Consider the following 12,306-nt stretch of genomic DNA (forward strand, 5'->3'; position numbering starts at 1 on the left):
TCAGATCAAAGGTGATTTATTTGGATATCCAAAGTGCTTTATAAAATTATATAGAAAACCTAAAAAGTATTCTGTTGACCTACCTTATACTATCATCATTTGGTTATTTATTATCATTGAGTTATTTACTAGACAGAAAAATATTTGTTATATGTAAAATATTCTTGCTGTTACCTATAGGGAAGGAGATGAACGGTGTCAAGGAGGAGAGACAATCAGGAAATAGATGTAGTTTGCTCTGGTCCACCCAAGGCCAGAGGTAAAGGCGAAGGCACTAAGATGCTAATATGTAGTTGGTGCCATTAGTAACCCAGTCGTTGTGAACAGATAATCCGTTACGTTCAAGGCACTCTCTTAAGTCAACCAACAGCCATCATTTCGTCAATTTACCCAAACCCTGCTGGCTGTTAAAACCATGTAGAGACTAAACAGGGCTGCCATTTGAGACCCTCCCCCAGGAATGCAATGAAGATGTCATCTCTGGTCCTGATGAGACCCTCCCCCAGGACTGCAGGTAAGAGGGCACCTCTGGTCCTGATGAGTAGTCCCGGGACCACATCTGGTGCTCTGACAGTGTCCTATCCTGCGTACAAGTCCACAGATACTGGGGCATTGCCTGCATGTCACTAAAAACAACAACGGTTTCAGGGTTGGAGACACTGTCAACCACGCTGTCATGAGCATCTAAGGCCCCGGGACTCGATGGGGGTGGGGTAATAGTTGAGTTACTGCCCTGACAGTAGGAGCCTGTGAGTACTTCTGCCTCAAATACATAGATTAGCCTGTCTGTGCTAGAGGTTTTCTTGACCTTGTCTGCCAATCTTCTGAGGCTCTTGGTGAAATATATGCCAGTTCCATAAACTGGGTCTGAAAGAGAAAAAAAAAATATGTTCTGGTAGATGATGTCTGTTTGGGTGCTGATATGTATTCGCTCTAGACTTTCATAATTACCTCCACCCTAAATTGCTCCCCTGAGTCTGTATCACTGATAACGCTTTACTTAGAACACACGATTAGAAGTTACAGAGAAGTCGCTGGCTTTCAAAGCAGTTTCACATTGGTGAGAGTCAATTAATCTGCAATTTGGATAATACTTTCATTTAAAGCATGAGAATCTAAGATTTGGAGAAACTGCAGTTCAAGTCAGTATTAACCAAGCAGTTGGCAGCAGTAAGGAAATCTGTCTTCCTTAGAACACTGGCTGGCTATACAAGCTACAAAAGGGCCTATCTTTACAGAGTTCGAGAATATAGCCTTTAGATAGCATCCAGTGAGAGCAGGCAGCCCTAGGACTTCAGGACTGTGAGTTTGAGGCCGGCCTGTGCTATGTACACAGCACAAAAAGAAAAAAGAAAAAGGGAAGTAGGCAAGAAGACAGAGTCAGCCGGGCATGGTGGCGCATGCCTTTAGAACCAGCACTGGGGAGGCAGAGGCAGGCAGATCTCTGTGAGTTCCAGGCCAATCTGATCTACAAAGTGAGTCCAGGACAGCCAGGCCTACACAGAGACACGGTGTCCTGGAAAAAAAAAAAAACAATAAAAAATAAGCCAGGAGGTGGTGGTGCACACCTTTAATCCCAGCACTCGGGAGGCAGAGGCAGGCAGATCACTGTGAGTTTGAGGCTAGCCTGGACTACAAAGCGAGTCCAGGACAACCATGGCTACACAAAGAGAAACCCTGAATTGGGGTAGGGGAGATACGCTTAGAGCAGTTTTCTCAGTTCAAAAGTCCTTTCTTCCAGTTGGTAGAACCAAAGTCATAAGAAAGAGATGTGACTCATTCTGACGCAGAAACTGTAACCTTTCTTTTCCCCAAGCCGCGCCCCTTTTTATCTCCTGGCCCAAATCCTAAGCCTGACTGCCTTGATACCGGGGATCACATTCTCTCTGAAGCTCGCCTCTCCCCCACTGTGTCCTGTGAAGACATAGACTCCCCATGCTGAGCCTGCACGCTGTCTTGACTTGCAGCTTGCAAGAATAACTTTCCTTCTATTTCTACTTCCCTCCTCCAGGCTAATATACAGACTTCCGGCTGGCTTGCCTGCCCTCCTATTTTATCTAACTCCAATGAAGTAGTGTTTGAGTTCCCTGCTGAATCCATTTCTAAACTGCTTTATTGGTGTGACCAAGATCCTGCAAAAAGGATCCTGTGGCATCATCTCCTTGTGGCATTATGAAGACATCAACTAGACCTTACATGAATCCTCTTACTTGCTGAATTTTTATTTATTTTGTGTAAATTTCATTTATTTATTTTCTATGTGTCTGTATGAGTGCTTGCATATGTATATATGTTTGTGCACCGTGTGCATGCAGAGCCCATGGAGGCCAGAAGAGGGCACTGGATCCCCCTGAGACTGGGCTTACAGATTATGAGTCACCACGTGAGGGCTAAGAATCAAACCCTGGTCCTGTGGAATAAGTGTCTTTAACTTCCGAGCCCTGCTTGCTGGACTTTAAAAAAAAAAAAAAAAAGAATTATATTTATACATTTTTATTCAATGTGTGAGTGCTTTTGTCTACATGAATGTGTGTGAACCACTTTTGGGCTTGGTGCCCGAATAGGTCAGAAGAGAGCATCATATTCCCTGCACCTGAAGTTACAGATGGCTGTGAACCACCATGTGGGTCCTAGGAATCAAACCTGGGTCCTCTGCAAGAGCAACAAGAGCTCTGAACCACTGAGCTTGCTGAGTTTTACTTTGTTTTGTTTTTGTTTTTTTGAGACAGGATTTCTCTGGGTAGCTTTGGCTGTCCTGGACTCCCTTTGTAGACCAGGATGTCCTGGGACTCACACAGGTCCACCTGCCTCTGCCTCCTGAGTGCTGGGATTAAAGGCGTTCCCCACTACGTTCACAGCCTTGCTAAAATTTTAAAGGAATCACATTGCTGGAGAAATTACAGTAATCTGAGTGTGTTCCTCCAGCCTGTGAGGCAATCCAAGGTCAGTCTCCTGGTTAGGCAGTTGACTAGAAATGGACAAAGAAGATTTTTTTCCCTGACTGAGCAGTGCTTTCTGTTCCTGTCCAGCAGCACGTGGTGCGTGATCGTTTCTGGGCTTTCCTCTCCTCTCTTTCAAAATGGAGCATCTCACCTGCCAGATCATACCTGATGCATTCATAGGAGATAGAGGCTGAAAGGCCTAGGCCTGGTGGTACATGCCTTTAATCCCAGTCACTAGGGAGGGGAGGCAGAGGCAGGCAGATCTCCATGAGCTACAAGCTAGCCAGGACTACATAGACTCTGTCTTTTTAAAAACGGGTGGGGTTTTGCAAAACACAAGTTTCTCTCTCTCTCTCTCTCTCTTTTTTTTTTTTTTTTTTTTTTTTTTTTTTTTGGTTTTTTAAGACAGGGTTTCTCAGTGTAGTCTTGGCTGTCCTGGACTCCCTTTGTGGACCAGGCTGGCCTCAAATTCACAGCGATCCACCAGCCTCTGCCTCCCAAGTGCTGGAATTAAAGGTGTGTGCCACCATACCTGGCTCAAGTTTCTTAAATTTAAGTAACTGTGCTTCTAACAAAGGAATGAGGGGTCGGTATTGATAATTTTTGTTGAAATAAGAAAGGCAGAACAAGGACACACCAAGGTGCTCCCTGCAGATCGAACAGCTAGAACACAGAAACAGGGATGAGATTAAAACCTGAACCACAGATCCTGCCGTTCACCCTTGTGTCAAGGTGACACCCACCAACCAAAGACAGAAAAGACTTCACCCCTGAAGCCCAGGGGCAAAGGCTCCCTTTCCCACAGCCATACGCTGATGTCTGCTTGCCCGTGTCCATGCAGGCAGCCCTGAGGACATGTCTATGCAGGCACAGAAGTCCACGAGGATAAACTGAGCCCTCAGGACGAGACTGACACGTACCACAGTGTGTCGAGTACAGTCTGTGAAAGCCGACTCTGCACACCGTGTTGCAGAACTGATGCGGGACCTGCTGAAACAGCTTTAGGCTCCCAGATCCCTTCAGAGATCTCTCTTCCATCATTTTCTTCTTCTCTTGGAAGGCTGCCAGGAGCGCCCTATTGTCTATCTGCTCCACCTATAAGCAAAAGGGGTAAAAGAGAAGAATTGAACTTGTCTGAAGAAATGGCTACTTAAATTGTCTCCTGCACTACTTGGAAACTACTTAGGCTGTGCGAGTAGAATTCATAACGTTTGCTTTTCAGTTCTCTCCTAATTTGGTTTCTCTTCAAATTCTACCCCAGCCCCTTTTTTTCCCCCCTCAATAAACGCATTTAATAAAGTTAGCTGTAAGCCTATAGTGCCCAAAGTGGAAACAGGAGGGTCAGAAAGAGATCAAGGGCAATCTCACCTACATAGCAAGTATGAAGCTAGCCTGGGCTACATGAGAGTCTGTCTCAAAAGAAAGTAATATAATAAAAATTCACATGCTTGGGAGATGGCTGGGCTAGCTGGAAAAGTGCTTGGCTTGAACGCATGAGAACCTGAGTTCAATCCACTGAATGAACATTTTAAAAAGCCAAGCAATGTGACGCGTGCTTGTAATCCCTGGCACTGGGGAGGAGACAGGTCCCTAGGGCTCATTGGCAGGTTAGCCTAGGCTAGTTAGTAAGTTCCAAGAAAAAGTGAGAGCCCTGTTTTAGTTACTGTTCTTCCCCCCCCCCCGCCCCCGCCCCGACCTCCTGTCGCCCCCAGATAGGGTTTCTCTGTGTAGCCTTGGCTGTCCTAGACTCACTTTGTAGACCAGGCTGGCCTCGAACTCACATCAATCCGCCTGCCTCTGCCTCTTGAGTGTTGGGATTAAAGGTGTGCGCCACGATGCCTGGCTTCAGTTACTATTCTATTGCTGTGAAGAGGCACCATGACCAAAACATCTTATAACAGAACACATTTAAGGGGGGCCGGCTTATAGCTTTAGAAGGTTAGTCTACGATCGGTTATGAGAGGAAGCAGACAAGCATGTTGCTACAGCAGTAACTGAAAGCTTTACATGCCAATCTGTAGGCAGGAGATGGAGAGAGCTTCCTGTCATAGGCTTTTGAAACCTCAAAGCCCACCCCCAGTGACACACCTCCTCCAAAACCAAGGTGAGCTGTGAAAGATGAATGCCCTAAGGAAGGACACTAGCCAAGGCTCCCTGACTTCCACATGCTAGAAACATCGTATGTTAGTCTTTTATGAGAAGGAGTTAAAAATCTTTTTAATCTCCTCTACCTAGTAAGACTTTTATGCAAATGTTTTAACCCCCTACCCCCTGTAAAAACTTTTATTTACAAAGGCCAGGCACCATTCTCAGAGTTTAGGTAATTCAGCAGCTGACACGCCCTGACCCTCTTTCCTGCCCTTTCCTTTTCACTGTTTCTTTGAAAGCTAGCCAACTGAGAGAGAATGTGAGGTCAGACGCAGGTCAAGGGAGAAAGGACACAGTCCCCACCTGTGGTAAGACTATAAACCATGTGAACTCCCTACTCTTCCAAGTTTTGAGTAACACACCCTGCTGATGAGAAGTAGAGTTTTGCCTTGTGAGACACTTTAATTGGAGAAGCTAGCATCTTTGTTTAAACAGCGTGCACATACCAGGCATGCATATCCTGGTACACACAAACCTACTGTGTAGTCAGAAGATGCCAGTCACTGAAATGACCAACAATCCGGACACACTATGTGTCCCATTAAAGCTAGTGGTAGTGGGGCTAGAGAGGCGGCTCAGCGGTTAGGAGCACTGACTGCTCTTCCAGAGGTAATGAGTTCAATTCCCAGCAACCACATGGTGGCTCACAAGCATCTCTGATGTGATCTGATGCCCTCCTCTGGCCTGCAGGTATACATGCAGACAGAGCATTGTATCATAATAAATAAATAAATCTTAAAAAAAAAAAAAAGCCAGTGGTATCACAGAGGGCTAAACACTGTTGGGCTTTCCATTGTTATGGTCACCGATAAGGTAAGCCACCTGCTCATAAACCTTGACTCTGTGGCCCTGCACATCTTGACATCATTTCTACCTCCTGATTCCAACTATACTTTTCAGGCCTGTATTCCCTCCCGGTCTTGACTCCAGACTCCAGGTCACTGAGCAGCTGGCTCTCAGTCTTTGGCAGCTGAATTTTTATTTTGGCTGCAGAACCAGGTAAGAGCAAGGCGAGCCCGAGCCTCCCACGACTAGGTAGGTACCTTCACAACCCACAAGCCACACTTTTCAAACTGTTTCCTTCGGTCCTGGAGTTCCGGAGTTAAAGGTACTGGGTATCGTTGAAATGTGTCGTCGAATTCTTCCGTTTCATCCAGTGTTCCTTGCTGATTGGCCCACTGTCCTAAGAGAGAGAGAGAGAGAGAGAGAGAGAGAGAGAGAGAGAGAGAGAGAGAGAGAGAGAGAGAAGCTTATTTCAGTGTTTGATGAGCACAGGGAAAAAGTGGTCTAAAGAGATTTAAGAAACAAACTTTTGCTGCTACTTAACTATCTTTTTTGGTTTTGTTTTGTTTCTTTGGGTTTTTGTTTGTTTGTTTCATTTGTTTGTTTTTGTTTTTCGAGACAGGGTTTCTCTGTGTAGCCTTGGCTCTCTTGGACTTACTTTGTAGACCAGGCTGGCCTCCAACTCACAGCGATCCGCCTGCCTCTGCCTCCCAAGGGCTGGGATTAAAGGTGTGCGCCACCGCGCCCGGCCTGGCAAGAGATGTTAACTTAATATACCATCAGTCACTCACCTGATGAGCTCCGAAGACTCCTCTCCCTTTTCCTGGCCACTTCTTCCTGAACTTCCCACAGCATGCATTCAATATTCATAGCTGCTTCAATGATGCCAGCCTGGGCACCCTTAATCTCTAAAGTTGCCTTAGCTGGCCAGACGGTCTCTAAGATGGAGACGCTTGAGGCTGCCTGGAGCTCAGCCAGCAGGTCATGCTCCTCCTTCCCAAGGTAGAGGATGTGACTGTTGGCAATGGTGTGGTGGTCCTTGGAGGTCAGCAACCTTTCCATCCATTCTTTGGCTTCCCACATCTCTCCCACTTTTACACCCATCAGATTGATGGCAGCGGATCCGGCTTCAAGCCCACTCCTTTGCTCCCCTCTGCTCCACTGGGGGACTGAAACAGCTATCAAAAACAGACATGGAAGGCTGGTGGGTTCTTAAATAGTGGAGAACAACACAGCCACTGTTTTCCCGAGAATATTACCACCACTGTCAGCAGCAGCAGCAGCAGCACCAGTTAGAAGGGAACGTACGTGCTTAGCTTATGGCCTCCTTAAAAACACTGCTTTGGCTCAAAAGGCAACAGCTTTGTCATGGTCACCCTCTGCTGTGTGTGATTTGTCAATTCACAAATGGCTTTACCTGTTCTCACCTGGTAAGTGGCAGGTCCCTTAACCCCTTCCACATACCAGACTTAAAAAAAAAAAAAAGCCTCAGAGTTCAAGGAATTTATTTTAAAAAACAAAAACTGAAAAACAAAAACAAACAAACAAACAAAACTCTGAAATTGACAGTAGTAACATGTGCTTATAAGATCCTTACTTTCTTTCTTTCTTTCTTTCTTTCTTTTTTCTTTTTTGGTTTTTCGAGACAAGGTTTCTCTGTGTAGCCTTGACTACCCTGGACTCACTTTGTAGACCAGGCTGGCCTCAAACTCACAGCAATCCACTTACCTCTGCCTCCCAAGTGCTGGGATTAAAGGCATGTGCCACCATGGCCAGCCCTTGCTCCCTTACCAAAAAGAAAAAAAAATAATTCTTTGGAATTTCATACATTTTTTCCTAATCCTCTTCCTAGTTCAGATACCCCTCTATTTTTATTTTTATTTTTTATGTATTTTTGAGACAGTGACTCATTGCCCAGGTTAGCCTCACAAATTGTATGTAGTCAAGGCTAGCCTTCAATTCCTGATCCTCCTGGCTCTACCTCTCAAATGTTGGGATCAGTGGTGTGGTGATGGCGCACGCCTTTAATACCAGCACTTGGGAGCCAGAGGCAGGTGGATCTCTATGAGTTCAAGGCCAGTCTGGTCTACAAAGCAAGTCCATGACAGCCAAGGCTACACAGAGAAGCCCTGTCTCAAAAAACAAAACAAAAAGATAAGTAAAAAATAAAAAGGGAGCAAACCAGTAAGTAGATAATTAGGCAAAACACTTCATAAAAAAGTAAATATTATGGCTCATAGCTATGTGAAAAGATGCTTAACTTGGCTGCAATCAGAGAAATGTACCATCCCCCACCAATCAGGCAGGAATTTGGAAGTTTAGCCATATCAAGTATTGAGAAGTCTATAGAGCAACTAAAATCCCTAAATATCTATGATATAAAACTGGGACAAGCATTCTTATTCAAGATCAAACCCAAAATCTATTGAAAAGCTCATTTAGTAGTTGTGGGGTGTGTGTGTGTGTGTGTGTGTGTGTGTGTGTGTGTGTGTGTGTGTGTGTGTGTCCAGAGAGTCAATAGATCTAGCTCAGGTGTTCAGCCTAGGTAGCAAGCACCTTGACCGACCAAGTCATCTTAGAAGTTCACATTGGGGGGAAGTGCTGGATAGATGACTCAGAGGTTAAGAGCACTGGCTGCTCTTCCAAAGGTCCCAAGTTCAATTCCCAGCAACCACATGGTGGCTCACAGCCATCTATAATGAGATCTGGTGCCCTCTTCAGGTGTGCAGGTGAACATGCAGCCAGAACATTGTACACATAATAAATAAATCATTTTTTAAAAAAGGAAGTTCACATTGGAACTAAGTGCCCAATGCAAATAACCCGATCCCCTTCAATAACAGAACATTATTATATTGATGAAAAGAAATGACCTTTACATGACTGATTCACAGTATTTTGAGGGGAGAAAAAGCAAGTTGAGAACTATTCCAGACATTTCTCCAAGGGCTTCACACAGATTTGTTTTTGTTTTTTGTTTTTTGAGACAGGGTTTCTCTGTGTAACAGCCCTGGCTGTCCTGGACTCCCTTTGTAAACCAGGCTGGCCTCGAACTCACAGCGATCCGCCTGCCTCTGCCTCCTGAGTGCCGGGATTAAAGGCGTGCGCCACTACCGCCCGGCACACTCATATTATTTTATTTAAGCCTCACAATCCTATGCGATAAGTACTATTTAGTTCATTATACAAATGAAGTCACTTGAGATTCCCAGACTCGTTACTAGTTAATCATGTCCACCAAGCTAGTGGGTGTGGGCAGCTGACCCTAATGCTTACACAACTCTGCTTCCCAGCAGTGATCCCAAGACACCAGGGTAGGGGCTGGAGACAGTTCAAGTGGGGAAAAGGATGTATGGCTCTTCCAGGGGACCCGAGTTCGATTCCCACCACCCACATCCAGCAGTTTACAGCTCTAACTCCAGCGCTGGAGGGAGCTCTGGCCTCTGCAGGCAAAATTCACTTACGTGCACATGTACAACCCTCCTCCTATAACTAAAAATTTAAATAATAAAAAAGACTACTTAATAAATTATAATAATAATTTTTTCAAAGTTTAAAAAGAAAGACCAGGCCAGGCATGGTAGCGCACGCCTTTAATCCCAGCACTCGGGAGGCAGAGGCAGGAGGATCGCTGTGAGTTCGAGGCCAGCCTGGTCTACAAAGTGAGTCTAGGACAGCCAAGGATGCATAGAGAAACTCTGTCTCGAAAATCCAAATAAAATAAAAATAAAATAAAACGAAAGACCACCAGTCAGCATCTTTCTACCGATGTCCAGCTAGGTGGTACCAGGAGCTATGAAAAGTATTAGGACGGAGCTGTAAGGGAGGGGGAGGGGGGGGAGGGGGTGGGGGAGGGGGAGGGGTGGGGAAGGGGGAGGGGGAGGGGAGCTGAGGAGAAAGAAAAGCCAATGTTTAAGCCAACAAAAGTCTTGAAGGAAATTTCAACAGGAGGCGTACTTTTTGCTGTTTTAAATGCTTATTTGGGAATTTCCATTACTTTCTGGAAGGAAATAAAACAATACAAAGTGGTACCTCCCTGACCCATCATTATTAGGATGGAAGAATTGCTTCAGATAACTCAATTGTTCAAACTACTGAGGGTAACTTTTCTAAGAACCAAAACACACCCAATTAACTATTTACTATATAAACATCTAATGAAAATGTGCTTCTTTTCATCCCTGGCTGGTATAATCTCTCCTTGATAATCTAAGACAATCCTTATCAAACATCCTGAAGGTTAATTATTTTCCTAATAAAAAGAAATTCTTTTTATTTTTTTCTTAAGATTTATTTATTTATTTATATGTATACAGTGCTCTGCCTGCATGTACACCTGCATGCCAGAAGAGGGCATCAGATCACATTATAGATGGTTGTGAGCCACCATGTGGTTTCTGGGAACTGAACTCAGGACCTCTGGAAGAGCAGTCAATGCCCTTAACCTCTGAGCCATCTCTCCAGCCCCAGATGCTTTCAAGAACCACTGAGAAATCATGATCCTTGTCTGTACGCTTCAGCTCAGTAATACACATCCTGCAGATTCCCTTTGGGCATTAGCCTTACCTAAACCCCAGCCCTTCCTTACCTGTTCCTCTATGCTACACGTGACCTCCCAAACGCGCACTGTATTGGTTCACTCCTGTCGGTTTTACTCATCTCAAGCGCTGCCCCACCACCGCTGGCCGACGGAAGTCTTCCCATCCCAAAGCTCAGCTTAGAAACACTCTTGTCCATGAAGCCGTTCTTGAAGCTCTTTCCCTCTCCTAGTACACCTCAGGAGTTTGCCCATCTTCTCCTTCCTTGCCATCTGGAACTGGTCTAATGCTTTGTCATTAGGCACTTTTTTTATAATTAGAAATTATCATAATATTGTCTATTGTTTATTTAAATTACAGTGTGTGATTGCTCTTTCTCTGTCTCTGTTGCTGCCTCTGTGTGTGTGTGTGTGTGTGTGTGTGTGTGTGCGCGCGCGCGCACGCGTGTCTTTGAAAGCACACCTGTACTATAGTGTACATGTGGAGGTCAAAGGACAGTTTGCGAGAGTCTATCTACCCTGTAGGTTCGGGGAGCTGGGCTCTGGTCCTCAGGCTGGGCAACAGGTGCCTTACCTGATTAGCCATCTTGCTGGTTGGTAAACACCATCATTATCACTCCACAGACAAATGCAGGCTCCTAATAAGCACCAGCGCAGGACTCCCAACAGCCAGCCTACCAAGCCGTTAAGCAGTCCATGCCAGTCCACTCCACCCACCAAAGGAAGTGATACAGAAGGAACCCCACAAGATCACAGCATCCCAGACTGCTTCACCCCGAAATCCCAGCAATCCCAAACCTAGCTCAGCCACAAGATCAACTGGACAGTTCGGGATTTGTTGTTGTTGTTTTCATTTTTGTTTTTCTGAGACAGGAACGTTTCTCTGTGTAGCCTTGGCTGTCCTGGACTTGCTTTGTAGACCAGGCTGGCCTCGAACTCACAGCGATCCACCTGCCTCTGCCTCCCGAGTGCTGGGATTAAGGGTGTGTGCCACCACACCTGGTACCCCACCTTTCTTTAAGAAAGAGTCTCATTAGCCTGGTGCGATGGCGCCCGCCTGTAATCCCAGCACTCAAGGAGGCAGAGGTAGGCGGATCACTATGAGTTCAAGGTCGGCCTGTCTTAAAAATCGAGTCCAGGACAACCAAGGCAACACAGAGAAACCCTGTCAAGAAAAACAACAACAACAACAACAACAAAAGTCTCATGTAGCCCAGGACAGTCTCAAACTTGCTGTCTGAGTATGACGTGGAATTCCTGATGCTCCTGCCTCCACCCCTGTACCACTGACGCCCGCAGGACTCTTCATTGCTTACTCACCACTGTTACTGCTGAGATTCAGCTCATTGAACCTCTTTGTCAGTTCAGCACAAAAAACCTAAAATAAGCAAAGCACAACAGTCACGGTAAAGCAGACACCCACTGTAATGAAACCTCTCCCAGAATGCACCACACCACTGTCATTCCACTCGGTCCCCACTGCCACACGCTCCAACACAGGCCTTCGACAACCCAAGGGAACATGTGCTGCACTGTGATCTGTTAGAGCAGTGGTTCTCAACCCATGGGTCAGACATCAGATCTTCACATTACGACTCATTACAGTAGCAAAATTACAGTTATGAAATAGCAACAAAAAGAATTTTATGACGGTCGGGCCTGGTAGCACACGCCCTTAATCCCAGCACTCAGGAGACAGAGGCAAGCAGATCTTTGTGAGTTTGAGGCCAGCCCGGTCTACAGAAACTATATTAAAGGGTCTCAACATTAGGAAAGTTGAGAACCACTGGATTAGAACATCTGAGAAATTAGTACAACTAAAATTAAAGCAAATAAAAGCCTGTCAGAATTTAGTCAAAATATAAGCACTTATCCATTCAGATATGAATGTAGGTG

The 12,306-nt window shown here is 45.4% G+C and overlaps 1 protein-coding gene across 7 annotated transcripts in view; it reads right to left on the bottom strand.

Moving 5' to 3' along the window:
• The window catches only part of PARP9 (poly(ADP-ribose) polymerase family member 9), a 25,339-nt gene continuing 13,033 nt past the window's right edge, over window positions 1–12,306 (bottom strand). For all 7 annotated transcript variants that reach the window (XM_084800490.1, XM_084800489.1, XM_084800491.1 and 4 more), the window contains 5 exons: window positions 11,731–11,788; window positions 6,665–7,051; window positions 6,134–6,273; window positions 3,863–4,037; window positions 1–867 (listed from right to left, as the gene is read on the bottom strand). In XM_084800490.1, coding sequence (XP_084656616.1) covers window positions 425–867; window positions 3,863–4,037; window positions 6,134–6,273; window positions 6,665–7,051; window positions 11,731–11,788 — 1,203 coding nt within the window. In that variant the 3' untranslated portion in view covers window positions 1–424. The remainder of the gene's footprint in view (window positions 868–3,862; window positions 4,038–6,133; window positions 6,274–6,664; window positions 7,052–11,730; window positions 11,789–12,306) is intronic.

This window comes from Acomys minous (assembly GCF_964271855.1).
Source record: "Acomys minous genome assembly, chromosome: 11".
NCBI lineage: Eukaryota > Metazoa > Chordata > Mammalia > Rodentia > Muridae > Acomys > Acomys minous.